This window comes from Fusarium phalaenopsidis (assembly GCF_050370095.1).
Source record: "Fusarium phalaenopsidis strain FUZ10S chromosome Unknown contig_32286, whole genome shotgun sequence".
Lineage (NCBI taxonomy): Eukaryota > Fungi > Ascomycota > Sordariomycetes > Hypocreales > Nectriaceae > Fusarium > Fusarium phalaenopsidis.
The window spans coordinates 3,218,868-3,235,605 of record NW_028145413.1 but is presented as its reverse complement, the minus strand read 5'-3'; the positions used below and the strand labels follow the sequence as shown (position 1 = coordinate 3,235,605).

At 55.2% G+C, this 16,738-nt stretch overlaps 6 protein-coding genes across 6 annotated transcripts; 2 read left to right on the top strand and 4 right to left on the bottom strand.

Moving 5' to 3' along the window:
* Nucleotides 1-561: 561 nt before the first annotated feature.
* Nucleotides 562-1,952, bottom strand: LRP88_03283 (ribose phosphate diphosphokinase subunit PRS5; the record flags this gene model as incomplete). The annotated part of the gene is made up of 2 exons (XM_083239910.1): nt 562-942; nt 999-1,952. 2 exons carry the CDS (start codon nt 1,950-1,952, stop codon nt 562-564), a joined length of 1,335 nt encoding a protein of 444 aa, XP_083105040.1.
* Nucleotides 1,953-5,555: 3,603 nt separating this feature from the next.
* Nucleotides 5,556-6,066, top strand: LRP88_03282 (DNA-directed RNA polymerase III subunit RPC17; the record flags this gene model as incomplete). Its single annotated transcript, XM_083239909.1, has 2 exons — nt 5,556-5,687; nt 5,764-6,066. The coding sequence occupies 2 exons, from the start codon at nt 5,556-5,558 to the stop codon at nt 6,064-6,066; spliced, it is 435 nt and encodes a 144-aa protein (XP_083105039.1).
* A 104-nt stretch (nt 6,067-6,170) lies between these two features.
* On the bottom strand, nt 6,171-6,856 carry LRP88_03281 (P-loop containing nucleoside triphosphate hydrolase protein; the record flags this gene model as incomplete). The annotated part of the gene is made up of 3 exons (XM_083239908.1): nt 6,171-6,452; nt 6,510-6,723; nt 6,789-6,856. The coding sequence occupies 3 exons, from the start codon at nt 6,854-6,856 to the stop codon at nt 6,171-6,173; spliced, it is 564 nt and encodes a 187-aa protein (XP_083105038.1).
* A 483-nt stretch (nt 6,857-7,339) lies between these two features.
* Nucleotides 7,340-8,989, top strand: LRP88_03280 (pseudouridine synthase DEG1; the record flags this gene model as incomplete). Its single annotated transcript, XM_083239907.1, has 2 exons — nt 7,340-7,453; nt 7,511-8,989. 2 exons carry the CDS (start codon nt 7,340-7,342, stop codon nt 8,987-8,989), a joined length of 1,593 nt encoding a protein of 530 aa, XP_083105037.1.
* A 96-nt stretch (nt 8,990-9,085) lies between these two features.
* LRP88_03279 (GPI-GlcNAc transferase complex, PIG-H component-domain-containing protein) lies at nt 9,086-9,724 on the bottom strand (the record flags this gene model as incomplete). The annotated part of the gene is made up of 1 exon (XM_083239906.1): nt 9,086-9,724. One exon carries the CDS (start codon nt 9,722-9,724, stop codon nt 9,086-9,088), a length of 639 nt encoding a protein of 212 aa, XP_083105036.1.
* A 1,644-nt stretch (nt 9,725-11,368) lies between these two features.
* Nucleotides 11,369-16,376, bottom strand: LRP88_03278 (WD40 repeat domain-containing protein; the record flags this gene model as incomplete). The annotated part of the gene is made up of 4 exons (XM_083239905.1): nt 11,369-15,329; nt 15,414-15,725; nt 15,773-15,899; nt 15,947-16,376. 4 exons carry the CDS (start codon nt 16,374-16,376, stop codon nt 11,369-11,371), a joined length of 4,830 nt encoding a protein of 1,609 aa, XP_083105035.1.
* Nucleotides 16,377-16,738: the final 362 nt, after the last annotated feature.

The window sequence follows — 16,738 nt, the reverse complement described above, 5'->3', positions numbered from 1 at the left end:
AAGATTTTGTTGTTGTTTGTGTTTGTGTTTGTTTGTGTGTGTAGCAAAAGAATCAAGGAATCAACAAAGGAGAAAGAAAGGGTCCAAAACGTGGGAATGGATGAGATTGTGCAGCATAGTAGAAAGCAAGAAACCCCTTCCTCCTACCCACGCTGCACCAGCCTATACCAAACCCTTTCCTTCCACATTGTATCCTTTTGTTGCACTGCACACCGACGTGTGCCGTTCCAAGTATCCCGTCAGGATACATTCTAGGGGGTGGGGGATGAAATGGAAAATATCGAAACGGCCGGGAAACCAAGGCCTGGCAGATAAGACAAGCACCCAAAGAAGCTCCCCTTAAACTCCAAAACAAAACATCCCAGGTCAGAACAAAACGTCGCATGACGGGGATGAGCGTCGCGACTGCGGTACCGAGGGCGGGATGCGCCTCGTACAAGGCCGTTTAGAAATCAAGGATCCGACAGGACTCGAGTATTCGTCCATGTCGAGTAAAACGCCATAGTATGATTGGTTGAGGTTGTCACTCGTGACAAACCATGGATGTCAGTAGTTGGTGATTTAGTTGTGCTGGAAGAGCACGCTGATCGACTCGCCGTGGTGGACGCGGCGGATGGCCTCGGCGAAGACGGGCGAGATGTCGATCACCTCGAGCTTGGGACATAGTCGTCGGTGCTCATTCTGGGGGACCGAGTTGGTAACCAGAATCTTGTCAATGGCAGAAGCATTGATACGGGCAATGGCGTCACCGCTAAACACTCCGTGAGTGAGAAGAGCGTACACCTTGGTAGCGCCCTCCTTCTTCAGAAGCTTAGCAGCGCGCGTGATGGTGTTTCCAGTGTCAATGATGTCGTCGACCAGGATGCAGATGCGGTTTGCGACATCACCCACAAGCATCATGCTGGCATTGCGGTGCTCGGTGAATCGGATCGGACGGCGTTCCTAGAGGTATTGTATGAGTTTTGAACAGAGGGGAATCAAGATTTTATTTGAATTACCTTATGAATTAGGGCAAAATCCGTCTTGAGGCTGTCAGCGATCAGGGTAGCTCGCTTCGCACCTCCGGCATCGGGGGAGACGATGACGGAGTTTTGGTAGCCAGGGATTTGCGACTGGATGTAGTTCTGGATCAGAGCCTTTCCGTAGAGGTTGTCGACGGGAATATCAAAGAAGCCCTGGTATTGGGGATCGTGAAGATCCATAGTGATGATGTGGTCTGCGCCAGCGCAAGTGAGCAGGTCGGCAACCAGAGTGCCGGCCTGGGCAATCCAGTGCTTGTAACCAGGCTTGGGCTGGAAGGCCGAGATGTTGGACTGGTTTTCGTAGTCATGCGTAGTATAACTTCGCTGTGAGGAAATAGAATTCTCCTGCTGGTGACCACGGTTGGAAGTGGTGCTGGAGATCGTATCTGATCGACGGGGCGGCGCGTAGTCGCCATTGGTGCCATTGACACCGTTGACGCCGTTGGCAGCGCTCTCCCTGGCGATGGCGGTCTTGGACAGCTTCTCAGTGAGGTTGTTAACGCCATTGGGCAAGCCGGCAGACCGAGGGGCGCCAGGACGAGGCGTGGGAGGCACGCTCTCGAAGGTGTAGTCGTTTCGGGAACCCCCAGTGGGTTGCGACAAAGGAGCGCCGGCCTTGTTGTAGGGCCAGTCGGGCTGTCGGGAGTAGGGGAAGAGTGGGACAACTGCAGTGACTCGCTTTGCTGAACCGATTTTGCAGGCTGAGATCATGATGCAGAGGTCAATGAGGTTGTCATTGACGTTGCCCGAGCCGGATTGAATGATGTAGACATCCTTTCCACGGACCGAGTCCTTGATTTCGCAACGGCTCTCGCCGCCAGAGAATTTTGAAAGGATGCGGTTACTTTGGGGAACGCCGAGGATGTTGCAGACGTTTTCTGTAAGCTGGGGGTGGGAATTGCCTCCCAGAACGACGATATTGCGCACCATTGTGAAGGCGAGGATGTGATTGTCGGGTAAAGGTTCAAGAGTGGTCGTCGGCTAAGAGAGCAAAAAGTTTTGAAGAGCGGCGAAGGACGGAAGCGGAAACGGGTGTGGAGGGGCCGATTCGGAGGGGCGAGCAATGGAGAAGAGAGGGGAGGCGTGACCGAGTCAAGAATACCGGACACGAGGAAGGAGCTCTGTATGATTGCGAGAACGATGATGAAGAGGGGGAAACCCTAGACAAGTCGAAACGAGTCGATCCGAGATCGAGGTAATCCGAAGTCGAGACGAGACGTGACGAAGTTGAGGGTTTGCGAGGCAAAACCTTGACTGGGTGACTTTTTTTTTTTTTTTTTTTCCTCTTTCAATGGCGGGCCCGGCCTGTTGGAGCGCAGCACAGCACAGCGCAGCTGGGAGCGCGTGGAGTGGGGTGGTGGAGGCGGGATTGCAAATGCCTGCCCGGTGAGTAAGTGGTGAAGCGTGTGAGTCGCTGCAAGACGTCGATAGAAGACAAAATTGGCGCCGGGGGACTCTCTGAGCGCGCTGTGGGAGGAGGTTGGTGACGCTTTTGGGGGGACCTGAAGGCCTGTCCGGGGGCGCTGAAGGGGCTTGAAGGATGACTCGACAGCGGTCGACAGGGGTGGAGGCCGATTGTTGTAGCCGACTGAGACGCACAGAGCAGTCGACGTCACTGCGTCAGAGGCTCACAGCTCAGCAGGTTTCCAATGCCGAATGACAGGGCAGGGGATCCTAAACAAAGAACCTGGCGGTGCGAAGCCGGAGATGGCGGTCGGGGAGTGAGTACGAGGGAGCAGCCAGCCAGTTGAATGGAGGCAAGACTTTCGTTTAAAGGTGACGAGGAAGAGATGGAGGAAAGAGGAACTCGGCAGACTGACGTGACGAACGAACCGACGAAATAAAGCCCGGGGATGGCGCGGCGTCGCAGGAGCAGTCCAGTCCAAGTGGAGGAGGAGTGGGAGTGGAGATGGCGATGGGATGGGATGTCGATGGGCGAATATCAAAGGCCCATTGTGTGCGAATGGATGCGTGAATTTGAAAGAAACTCTCGAGTAGTGGGAGGAAGGGAGGGAGCAGGTGGATACAGGTTTTAGTTCTCTGGGGTTGCGTAGACTTTGGGCAACACGGTGACGACGAGATGAAATGATCTTTTATGATTTCGGACAAGCAGGAGCGTCAAGTAACGAGACAGGAGTCATTGACAGTCCAAGTCGGAGCCCAGAAATGATGAAATGGCGACGGGGTACATGGCACCCGTCACGATGCAAATCCACACAGCGATGTACTGCTATTCTTAGTCAAGCGTGGCTGCCGCAGGCAACCAACCAGCAGCCGAGGAAAAAAAACAGCCAGCGATCGATGCCGGTCCACCGGTACCCGGAGGGAAGGAGGGGCGAACCACGAGCGCCAATTGCAAAGACAATGCAGAGACATTCTCCCAGGTTTTCGGGATCGAGACTGCGCGCGGGGGGCAGTGTGAGTGGTGAGATTCTTGCTGCAAGGAAGGGAGAAAGGAAAACAAAAGGAAGATAACGATTTCCTCACCTGCCCAGTTACTGCTCTCCTCACACCATGGAGCCGCTCTCCCTTACCCACCCGCGGCTCTAGCTGCAGCCTGAAGATGGAGGAGGTTTTTTTTCCATTCACATGAACCTGGACTTGTACCCACCCCCGCCAATTCTCATGTACCAAGGGTACCTGCTGGCCAGGTGTAGCTCTCCAGACGGGCCCCCCATGCTGTTATGAGTGATAAAAAAAGAGTCGATACAAGTTGGCAAAACCCGAGTCCACCACAACCCGGATATGCTAGGAACAAGGGTAGCTCTGCAGTTCAACCTTGCTCCGTCAACTGCAGACCGCCCTATTCTTCGAAATTCATGCTGTACCTTGTCTGGGAAGGTTGAAGCGGCTTCCCTGAATCGGCGAGTCTTTGCTCTTCAAACCCCCGAGCCGGCGACGGAGTACCGAGGGTGTACCTCCGAAAAATGTGCAGGACTGCGGCGGAAGCGGGCGGGGGAGAAACGCCGGCTGCAGAGAGGGGGAGCTTGCCCTGGCGAGGAGGGCAGCTGGAACAATCCACTGGGGAAATGGGAAATTCCACTGGACTCTCTGGGCTTCATGGATGCGAAACGGGCTCCATGGCTCTACCGCCATAGGCGTCTGGTCACCACCAGGAGTTTGCCCGGCGGCGGTTCAGCCCGGCAGGGATGTGTAGTCAGTTGATCTGTACCACACCCGTTCACACGACATTCACCTTGGGGTTGCCAACCAGTCACAGCCGTGAACCCGTCCCTTTTATCCTATTCTTTCCTTCTTCCTGCCTGGTCATGCTGAGCATTACAAAAAGAGCCGCTGCAAACCATTCTCGCGAGACACACATACCCCTGGAACAGGTCGGCTCTGCAACGTGTCCAACGTCCCGATGACGGACTCGAGGTCTTGGCAAAATGTACGATGTAAAACGCCGCAGTGCAGCTCTCCCGGGCGTGATGCACAATATCAAGACTGCAGGCGGCGTTCTCAGCAACTGCTGGCCTGTGGTTACACCATGTGTGCTGAATCTCTTTGTCAACTGACGCATGTTGGCTGCGACGGGCATGGGACAATTGCCGTTTTCATCTCTGTCACTGTGAGCAAAAACCCATGTCTACGTGGCTTGCATCACTCGATCCCTCATCAGGCCTCGCCTTGTCCGAGGATAGGATATCGAGTGCCAATGCGTGCGTTCTAGAAGGGAAGAAAAAAAGCACCTAAATCACGCGACCTCCTTCTCCCAAGAACAATCGGGAGTTCCAGACCATTCAGCCTTTTTTAGCACCATGCACTTAGACTTGCGTAGGTAGCTCAAATGCCACCGAGATCCGGGGAGGGATCGTGTTCCGTTCCCCTTCTGATGATGGCATTGCACATCAGATGGCTCCCATTGGATCCTTGCCTGTAGGTTGACCCCTCTTTGAGAAACTGCGTTCTGCGATGCCGGATGTGAGAGGAAAAAAAGAAGAATCGCGGGGGCGTTGTGCCGATGGCTTGCGGACGAACGAATTGGAGCCAGACATTAGAGGAAAAGAGGAGGAAAAAGAAAAGAAAGAAAAAAACCTTTTGCGCAGGTACGTGATGAAATTGACTCCACTGTAACACGGAATTTCCCTTTCTTGCGCACATAGCAATTGAGGCTCACATGCAAAAAAAAAAAAAAAAAAAAAAAAAAAAAGGAAGAGTCGTGAATTGGAGGGCAGCCAACTTTTGCCCAAGTCTCAACCTTGAATCAACATCTCACACCTTGTGCTTCTGCCACATTCGCACAAGGTGTCGATCGTGCACCACCCTCAATTCCAGAAAAGAAGCTCCAAGAAAGAAGAAAAGCCTCCCGTTTTTGAGTGTCTCACAAGTTGTTGCGTGAGGGTGCATCCACCTTTTTTCTCTTCTTCAGCCTCGTCTTTCTGCGGGGCCCTGATTGGCTCCCTCAACTACACCTTCTGGATCCCCCATTTTTCTTTCCTCTGCAGCTCAGAGCCTCATCCTCACCCACCATCAGAATCTCACCTTGACTCGCCTGGTTCGCTCTGCTGAGCTGACGCATCGACCGAAGCCATGAAGATCCTCGAGTCCCAAGCCGCTGTGCTTAGTAACTGGGAGGTGTACGAGCACCTAACCGAGCAGAAGGAGCGCTACAAGAAGACTAAGCATCGAGGTCCTCAAAATTACGAGGATCTAGTTCGCTATGTAGGCCATTCTCCGGTTTGCTTCTATTCAGATGCGCAGTTCAAAATTCAAGGATACATAACTGACGATGCTACAGCTCCTGAATTATCTCCGCTCAAATCCTAACCCTCTCAGCGAGGACCCTATTCCCTACACCGAGGGCTGCATCACCCTGCTCCTCGAGCGCCTGAGGCCTTTCAACCTAGCCAAGAGTGAGGTTATCATGATCATCAACCTTCGCCCTAGCACTCCTCCAGTTCTTGGCTCTGCTCTCGAGGATATGTATGAGCGCTTCACCGCAGAGCAGCAGGAGGAAATGGTCACCATCATCGCCGAAGTCCTTGGCCCGTTCGGGCAAGAGGGTGAGGCTGAGGCCGATGCATCCATGGCCGATGCATAGCCTGAAGTCCAGACTTTGTCAAGCATTATATCCAGGGCCAGCACTGTCCTATAATATCACCCACCGCTACCACCACACGTCACCTGGGCTCGCCCATTCAAATCTCACAGTATCATACACGTGCTCGCGCTCTGGCTGTTTGGCCCTGTCGTCGGTGTCACGGCCGTCTTGCACAAGTCCTCAAACGCCAGCTTCAACAACTCCCCCGTCACTGCCGAGCACTCGACGTACCGATCCGCCCTCAAGGTCTGCGCCACCTGGTACGCTTCCTGGGGGTAGATGATCCCATTGGGGTCCTTCTCCGACCTCAGATCCCGCTTTAACCCGAGGATGATGAGAGGCAGGGTGTCGAACCTCTGAAACGCCATCTTGACCTCGTTGATCCACTACAACGTCCCCAACTGTCAGGCCTCCTTCCGAGAACAGGGTTTTGCATCACTTACATATCTCTGCATGTTGATCAAACTCAGCCGCTGGCTGATGTCGAAGCAAATAACAATGGCATCGGGGTCTAGGAGCCTCCAGTTATCCGGGCTCGACGTATCAAAGAACTCGAACCGGTACTGCCTGGTCCCGCTCTTGATCTCAAAGATGTATGGCTGGTCGATGTCGCGAAGCAGGGGGATTGGGTTGACGTTTTCGCCCGCGCTTAGCCGTCTAAAGAGGACCTGGGGTGAGATGATGATAGGGCCAGATTAAGTAGACGGGTTAGGACTGCGTACGAGAGGAATGTTGTCTTGCCACACTTTTCATCGCCTACGAGGAGAATCTTGATCACTTCGGTGTCCATCTTGTTTGTGCCTGTGTAAGAAGCCTTTTTTTCAGATTATCGATGGATCAGATCACGATCTATAAGGGATGAAGCCAGCTTGAATGAGCAGGCTATCGCTGTTTAAATGGAAGCTGGGGTATTGATAGTGGTGAGCTGAGAGCAGTACGTAACTTATCTCTCGGCCTGTCCGTTCTCCCCGTGTGGCGCACCAATAACGCCACAGCGACTAACAAGCCACACATCCAAGTTGCTGCTGAAGCCCTTTTTCACCATGACTCTGACGGGCCTGCATACAACGGACCAAAATTTGGAACCCACCAACCTCACATGAGACGCTTTGGTCGTCAACTTGGGCGCCAAAGTCCGCTCGGAGCCATCATCAGCGGAGCTCAGATTCATCATCAACCGTCACGACGCAGCGCTTCAGTTTCTTCGAGTTCTTCATCAAGTGGTGAATCCCCCGAAGCTCGTGCGCAGCGAAAGGCTGCCAGGTACCGCACCATGTCCGGAGACGCAAATTATCAGTCATGGACCAAGAACGGTCTCATTCAGAGGGTCAAGGAGCTCGAGGCCGAGCTCAAGAGCCGACCAGCCCCAGAACCCAAGGCCGAGGTTGTGAAACAGCCACAGCAGAAGAGTGAAGGCGACAATACGACGCCGGGGGCCAAAAAGGCCAAGCCGAAGGGCAAACGAAAGATGGACCCGAGCAAGTACTCGACGCGGTTCATCGCCCTGAAGCTCGCGTATCTGGGCAAGAACTACGGCGGTTTCGAGTTCCAGGCCATGGCCAACGCCCCCTCTATCGAGGAGGAGCTTTGGAACGCCCTCACAAAGGCGTGCCTCATCTTCCCCAAGGACGAACGAGTTGTTGACTTTGAGTGCTGCGAGTACTCCAAGTGCGGACGCACCGATAAAGGCGTCAGCGCCTTTGGACAGGTCATTGGCCTGCGGGTTCGGAGCAACAGACCCTTGCCTAAGAAGCGACGGCGTCTAAGTGAAGCGGGCGATGCCATGGTTGTGGATGAACCAACAGGAGAGAACGGAGAGGAAGAGGACGATATTGACACTTCGTCATTCGACCCTATCAAGGATGAGCTACAATATCCTCGACTCCTCAACCGTGTGCTCCCCCCTGATATCCGCATCCTGGCCTGGTGCCCATCCCCACCACCAGACTTTTCAGCCCGCTTCTCCTGTCGAGAGCGCCAGTACCGGTACTTCTTCACCCAGCCCGCCTTCACGCCAGAGCCTACAGCCGGCGGCGCGAAGAACGGTTGGCTCGACATTGACGCCATGCGTGATGCGGCGAAGCGGTATGAGGGTGAGCACGACTTTCGCAACTTTTGCAAGATCGACCCGGGGAAGCAGATTACAAACTTTGTGCGCACCATCTATGAGGCCGATATCAAGGAGGTCCGCGATGTTAGTTCTGCCTTGCCATACCTCTCCGGGTCGCAGTATGCGCCAGCGGAAGGAGTCTCGGATAAGGATGCTGTGCACCCCAAGGTGTACATGTTCCAGGTCCGCGGCTCGGCTTTCCTATGGCACCAGATCCGCCACATGGTAGGAGTGCTATTCCTCGTGGGCCAGCGCCTCGAGAAGCCAGAGGTCATATCGACTCTGCTCGACGTGGCCAAGAACCCATGCAAGCCCAATTATGTCATGGCCGATGAGGTGCCCCTGGTGCTCTGGGACTGCATCTTCCCTGGCGAGGATTCTGCTCCTGTGGACCCTGCTGCTGAGAAGCAGGATGCTCTTGGCTGGGTATACCTCGCCGACGATCCGGCGCTCTGCAAACCTGGCCAGTTCGGCGTGATAGACGGTCTATGGGCGTACTGGCGAGAGCGTAAGCTCGATGAGCTACTTTCAAACCAGCTCCTACAGCTCGTCTCTCAACAAGGCAGCACAGATCCCTCCCGCCAGATCTCACGGCCGGAGCCAGCCAAGGCGAATAGCACCATGGTCTATGAAGGAGGTAACGGCGCACGCATGGGAGGTCGCTACGTGCCGCTCCTAGAAAAGGACAAGCTCCAGTCTCCCGAAGAGCAGAATGAGCGGTACGCGATCCGAAAGGGGTATGCTGGCTCGGAGGATATGCGAACACAGAGGGGCTTTGGCAGGAGAAAGGATGAGTCCACGGCGGACGAGTAGACATTAGATGCATAAAAGTGTTTTAAGCAAGCTCAAAGCCGCACGTCTATCGCCGGCGAGCACAAACAATACAAAAACGCCCTTTGGGTATACCCTCTAATTCTGTCCCTTTTCTTCTGCCCTGCTCTCGTACAGACATCGCCTTACACCCCTCCACACTTCTTCAACGATCTTGCGTCGTGGCAGCAAGCGAGGAAACACGACGACGACGTCTTCCTCTCCTTCCACTACCACCACGAGGTAGTATCGCACTTCAAACCCAAGGAACGCCTCGTTGACCAGAATATCCCGTATCTTCTCCGTCGGGATGAATCTCGTCGCCGTGCCTGCCAGGTAACTACCCGCGCACGAGCTAGTCTGCACGCCGAGACCCCTCATGACGAGAATGCTCTCGCACGCATACCCCCTACGGCTAAGCAGCCACAGCACAGCAAAACTCCCAGGCACGAGGACAGAAACAGGTATATTCTCCGCGAGCGCAGATATCGAAGCGGGAGCCTGTAGGTGCGCGCGCGGGACAAGGTCCTTGAGCAGAGGCGGTATGGCGCTGGCGAGGAGCGGCGAGAGGGTGAGGCGCGCGTAGAGGAGCAGGAGGACGAAGACGGTGACAAGGAAGCGCGAGAGGAGGATGAGGGTGTGGAGTGCGGGAGGGATTGGTCGGAGGGTTGTTACGGTGAATTCGGCCGTCGTGGGGGAGGGATGCCTGATGCGCAGGCGGGGAGATGTCGAGAGCATGGTGGTTGATTTGGTGATGGGTTAACAGTTGATCATGGTGCTTTGTGTGAGTTGCCGGAGGTTGGCTCTATCGTTTATGCTGAAGAAACCGAGAAAGTTTGGACTCGTGGTAAATGCGACGGCTATAAACACACAATTGACGCTATAACTGCTGTACCAGCCAACTATGTCGAGGAGAGGAAGCTGTGATCATAGGAAGTTGAAGCTGAAGTCCAGCAGAGCAATCACAGGCACAAGCCCCACCACCAGCCACACCCCACAGAGCCTACCTTTATAACCCCCAAATTACGCACCAACTTCCGACTGTAATGGTCCAACGGCGAAGACGTTCAAACACGCTCATCTTCCCATCCCAATTCCACTACTTTCGGGTAGTGGCCCTCCGCCGCGCCCCGTCCGAACGCCGCGGTGGCCGCCCACTCGTGCAGGAAACTCACGATGCTGGTAACCCCTTGGCGGTCCTGAGCGCTGGAGATGACCCTTGAGGGAGGCTTCACTCTGCAGAGATCTCTCCCCCGTCGCGTGGCGGGTGGGAATACGCTTGTGCGGGGGGATTTGGGTTGGTTGAGGATGAGATGGGACAGTCAACGCTTTCTTTTTTGCATTTTTTGCAGATTAACTACACACATGGAATGCCGATTAAAAATGTGATTTCAATTGAATTGCATTGGCTCTATCGTATGCATCCATTTTTAACGTCATTGAGGTTGGGTGTGGTGTTGTGCTGTGTGATTTGAACCCTCCCACTGAAACTCCCTGGGCCTCGCACATGAAGCCATCACCACATCTCCCCTCTCACACAACACTCGCTTCACAAGTCACAGCAATAAAAAGCATATGCAAGACAAACCACATTCGTTCAATTCGTAAACACTAAAAGCCCTCCGGGGGAATCAAAAAAGAGCTATCCAATCCAATCCTTCCCAATCCTACCTAGTCATCCATCAATCATTCCCATCAAACTATCCCCATGTCCCATAATCCGGTCCATTGAATCCAATCCAATCCAATCCAATTCCATCCATCCCGTCCATCATCATTCACTCAAAACTCAAACAAGTGCCGCGAGGCAACATTGTATAACGCAATTCGCTGCATTCATTTCCCGCATCGTGTCCTCGACTTTTTGAGGCCTTTCGTCTGATCCAAGGAACACGACGGCCTTGAGATTGGCCCTCTACTTCTTCTTCTCCCCCTTCTCCAAGAATGTTAAAAAAAAAAGGACAGAACAGAAAACATTGCGCGTATGCAATTCAACCACCCCCAAACATAATCTGTAAAGCCACGGGTTTGCTTTTGCAAGGACCACACACGTCCCGACCCAGAGAAACGAAGAGTCATGCATAGTTCATCAGATCGCCTGCCAGTCAATGCAACTGAACCCGCCGTGACAGGGCCTGAGAACTTGAAGAAACCAAAAACAAGAAACAAAACCAGGGATTTTCATCCGTGTCGTGACAAGGCGCAGGAATGCAATCTCATCGTCGGACAACAAACATGGTATCGTATCGACTTAAGAGATGGTAGATAACGCCGATCGCCATGCAGAGAATCGAATCGAAAAAGTACAAGTGTCGTTTATAAGGAGTGGTAGAAGGAAACAAGATGCCGTACAACGCGCTGCTTGCGCCCAGGTGAGACCTCCTAGATCATCTCGCTCCGGTGCAGGCCCGTCGACAAGTGCTTGTTCTTGATGTCGATGGGAGATCGCAGCATATCGGGGTTGTACGACACCGGGGGAGGCGACTTGAGCTTTGTAGGCATGGGAATGCTCTCGTATGGTGCCTCATAGGTGGGCGACTTATGCTTTCCGGGCATCGGGATGCTCTCGTATGGTGCCTCAAAGGGGGGCGACATGGTGTATTCCTTGCGGCTACGGCTAGCCGATCGGAGACGCTCAGTCGCCTTGGAGATACGGCTGGAGATGCTGCCTCCATCACCGACACTTCGGCCCCGGCTGTGACCCTTCTGAACAGGGGCGGGAGGAGGGCTAGCCTCAGATCCCATGTCGTTGCCAGAAGTGTCCTCGTCGTCCATGACAATCTCAATCATGCCAGATGCAACAGCTCCGCCCTGCTGAGCTCGGTGAGCGACGTGAGGGAGGGGAGCTGGGGGTGGAGGAGGAGGCGAAGCCAGATGTCGGAGCTCCTTCAACACCGGAGGAGGAGGGGGCGGCATAGGATCCTCGTGAGATCGACGCCGCTCGCCGCCAGGGTGCTCATCGATGCGGCCTACGCTGCCCTTGCGGTCGGGCCAAACTGAGTGCTGGCTTGGCTCGTCAGGGATAGGAGCCGACATGCTTCGGGGAATGCTGGGTCGGGTTGGCGGCTGATAAACAGTCGAGGGCAACAGAGTGAGAAGATCACCGCCCATGTCCTTATTGGGCGAGGCATGGGGTGAGGCGTTTGGTGTCTGCCTCTGAACAAAGTTGGGTGGGATCGAAGGGACATCGGGCCTAGGAGTGCTGCCAGTCTTGTCGTGGTTGCCCTCAATGATGAGCCTCATGGCCTTGGGGGTAGCAGGAAGACCCATGACAGGTCCGTTACGGGCGTACATGCTCTTGACTGGCTGCTCAGTAGGGCTGGGACCCTGTGCCTCGTCAGACCACTCCTTGGGCTCAGGGGCTTCAGCTGCCGTCGGGAGAGCAGGAGAAAAGTCGTTGGGGTGAGGAATGGATGGCGCCTGGGGGCGTTTAGCCAGGGACTTGCGACGTTCCTCGAGTTCTCGGGCAGCTTGCTCCTTCTTCCGCTGACGGTCGTCCTTCATCTGCTTGAGATCGCCAGCGTGGTCAGTCGAGGCGGTCCTACCATGGGCGAACAGGGGTTCAGGAATCTCAATGGCATCCGAGTTGGCCCTGATTCGAGTCTCCGAAGGAGATCGCTTGCCGCCGACAGAGGGTGAGTTGAGGCCACGGCTAACACTGCGGCTGTGCTTGTTCCTAAACTCCTCCTGAGCCGCCATGGCAGCTCTGTAATCCTCCTCATCTTCCGAGCCCTGGTAATGGGGAGCGGTCGCCGACAGGGGAAGAGGAGAGGATGGGGATCGCTGAACTGATCCCTCCCGTCCCTGGCCACGACCGCGGATGTCAAGAGCTGGGGGACGACGACTATCAGGGCTCCTGCGGCGGCTTCCACGGCTCGATCCGCGGCTCTTTGGCTTCGAAATAGAGGAGCTCAACTTGCGCACCGTAGCGGGCTCACCCATTTGAGCGTGTCTTGGGGTGCTCAGGTTAATCAGATCTTCGGGAGACATGGGAATCGGAGAAGTAGGTGATCGCTTAGCCTTGGGCCAGCCTCGGGCTACGACACGGCCGCGCTCCTCGGAGTGCTCTCGAGGGCCGGCTGTTCGCTCGCGGCTACCGGGACGGCTGCGTGAGCCCTCGCGAGTCCTTGACTGACTGCGTTGTCGGCTGCGCTGCCTCTTTTGGTAGTGCTGGGCGGCATCCAGGCTGTGGATGTAGTCCTCTCGGTTTCGGACAGCTTGGTGTCGCAGGCTTCGTCCAGCGCTGGAGGCAGAGGTGACAGAGCTGCTGGTCACCGAGCCCGGTCCACGGCGCCGAGTAGGCCAGTGGTAGCGGGTAGACGAAGCAACAGACTGCTCAGGGGATGTCACATCACTTACTTCTGGTATGGCCGGGGACGATGTCAGTCGCAGATCGACACCCACGGGAATACGATCACGCGAGCCGTTACGACGGTTCCTCTTCATCATGATGTTGTGGTCGGGAGGAGGGGGAACATGTTCAGCAGGCTGGACAACGCGCTCAGCGTGCTCCCGCATCATCATCGGGCTAGCCGTGGCAGCACGCTGAAGCTGGTTACCAGCAATCATGTTGCTGTCTTGACCTGATGGATTGCGAGCATGGCCAGATCGAGTGTCCATGTCGTACAGAACAGCTGACAGCTCAGCATTCCTGATAGCATCGCGGTTGAGGTCCGACGGGGTCTCGCCGATGGAGGGCAGACGTCCGCGTCCTCGTGCCGATACAGGTGTGTTGAACCTGCTGTTGCTGGATGGACGGAGGAATGCGGTTGTGGCATCGTTGTTGGTAGACACGTAGGGAGAAGCAGCCGAGTCGGCGATAGGAGTGACACCAGCGGCAATGGGAGTCTGACCACCGTCTCCAGCAAAGAACTTGGACTTTTGCGACTGATCGCCAAAGGAGGTGATGAGCTTCAGCGCCGATGTCTTGGCAATGCTGCGCTGAGGGCCACGCTGGAAGCCAGGAGGCGAAAGAGGTGGGCTGAGCACTTCGGGGATGCTAGGGTTCATGGTCTGGAAGTTGAGCTGGGCGGCAGATGGAGAAGTCCAGGGCTCGGTGGACTCCTGATCAGTGCATGCGAAGCATCGGATAGCCAGCTGCTGCTGGCCGTGCTGCACAGCCCACTCTCCCCATTTCCGAATTATGGCGGCCTGGCGCTCCCAGACACTAGAGAAAGCCAAGCAAGTGAGAATCAAGGCTTCCATGTAACGCTTGTGAGAGATGTAGATCTCAATAGCGTCGTTGTGGTCACCCATGCCGAGCATGATTGTGACGGCGGCATGAATGTCACCAGTCTCGAGAAGGCGCTGCACGTAGGCACGGCCAATCTTGTGCTGTGAAGCCTGGTTGCCGATACCACTGAGAGCCAGCAACATCCAGTCCGAGGATGTCATGTTTTCTGAGGTTGCACTCATGATATCGGGGTCAATGTCGCCAAGCCACTTCGCCAACAAGATACGGCTGGCAGACCCCTGAGGATGTCGGGCCAGCTCGTCCCTGATGAGATCCTCGATCTCCTTGTTCCATCCAAAGATGGTGCTGAGCATCTGACGACGGAGATCATCGTTGGTGAGACGAGTGTCCATGGTTCCCATGTGGTGCTTGTAGGGAATGTCACTCAGACGAGCGCGAGTGTACTTGAACAGGTCATGAACCTTGCTGTCATCAGGGCTGCGGGGAACCTCATTGCGAAGGCGAGAGGGCCTTCGTCGAGAACGACTGGACGCCATTGAAGGGACGCTAGTAGTACCCAGAGAGTAACCCATGGAGTAAGAATCGATATCCCTCCTTTGGCCAAGAGTCGAAGACCGAAGAGAGGTTCCAGCAGAGATATGGGTAGTGTCAGACAACCCCCTGGATCTCATCGATCCAGCGTAACGGCCCTGTGTGTTGGATCCCGCCGAGGAGAGGGAGGACAGCCCACTTCGGCTTGAGATCGGGCTGGCAGATTCGTAGGTCTCATTGCCGCCCGAGTCGTACACTTGGCGTTGGGCAAGGCGGGCAAATGGCGACAGGTGATCTTCATCACTCTCGGAGACATTGATCTCCAGCGGAACGGAACTTGTCTCAGACTCCGAGTTGATAGTGGTCGCAGAAGTGGCCGACCGATCACCGGTCTCCTCCGACACTGGAGGCGAGGGAGGCAGCAGGTTTGCTGGGTGCTGGACATTCGCCACCATGATGGCAGGGGAGTTGAGGTCGAACTGCTGCACCGTGTTGTTGGGCCCCAGGGTGAAGAGCGTAGCTCCTGGGCCATAGAGGGCGAGACCCCGGACGATGTCGAGGGTTGGGATAGGGTCGTGGGTGACGTGCTTGGTCCTAACATCCCATGACTGTGTTTGGCTGTGAACAGGTTAGTATAGAATCATGCAGTTAAGCGCGCGCGTAGACTAGGGTGTTTTGTGGTGGTGGCAAGCTGTGACTTACGAGTCAGAGTATTGGATTATGCGGCCGTTCTTGGACCAACCCATCCAGTTGGGACCATCCATGGAGATCTCCGTCTTCTTCAGGTTTCGAACCACCTTTGCGGGATCGTCAGGGCTGAACTTCTTGGCCACGCTCCAGACCCGGAGGTCTCCATCACGCATCTGGACAGAGAGCATGTCCGACTTTTGCCGCGATGACGAAGCATGCCATGCCAAGTTGACGATGGGTGACGGTCCTCTAGAGGTGGTGAGATTATGTAGAATAGTGAAGCGTGGCTGCAGAGTCGCGATAAAGAGGGAGCCATTTTGATAACTGAACCGTGTTAGTGAGATGTGACTATGAGTGCATGAAGGACTCACCCAATGGCGAATGTGCGGCAATCTGCTGATGGTGCCAGCGCAGTCACTGCAATTTGATCGATTGTCCTTGCAGAAACGTGCTCAGAAGTTGAGGGTTCAAACATGATGATACTTCCTTTTGTGTTTCCTGCGCCTTGTTAGTTCTCACTCTCATATCAGGTCAATCACACATACCAAAAGCAACATTGCCGTTTTTCATCCAGGCTGCGACAGTCAGGTGTTCATATGATGCAAATCGGGAAATCTCGTCACCCGTCATCAAATCCCACACAATTGCAGTCTGGCCGACGTCGTAGCTCACAACGAAGCGGCCGGCACCCGCCTCGCTGTGGTTGTCCACGGCCAATAATTGAACATCGTCAGCGTGCCGCGAGAACCTCCGCTCGATTGTGAGGGTGTCATGGTGGCAGCAGACAATGGATGATCCCTGGGCGTACAGAAACATGGCGGCCGTGGCGGCGCAGGGATCAAAATACTTGAGGTCGGTTACGTGAGGCATGGTAGTGCTGTCCTGGACCTGCGACGTCTTGCTCCTGACGGTCCCCCTTCCAGAGCTCATTGAGACGGTGCGGTTCCGCGACGATGTTGGCACGGCGGCGGACATGATGGGCCTGATATCCTTTCGAATCTCAACCTGCGATTCACGGAGCTCACGTTAGCCAGTCGGCTGGCGGCAGGGGACGACGACAGTTCGGGAACTGGTCTGCAGGGGCCTTGGAGTCGTGTGCGACGATGCACGTACTGTTCTAATGCGATGTCGACGAGGGACGACCCCCGATGGCCGGGGCCTTTAGTCTCGTTGCTCTCAGAGTCGCAGTAACAGGCGGGAAGCTACACGCTGGGGCTGTCGAACATGCCTCAAAGTGTCCTACTGCCCGCACCCGGACAATGACTCTTCTCGGGGCGCCTCGGTAAGCCAAAGTCTCGGATCGCGATGCACTCTGTTCTCTTGTTCCGTCACGGTAT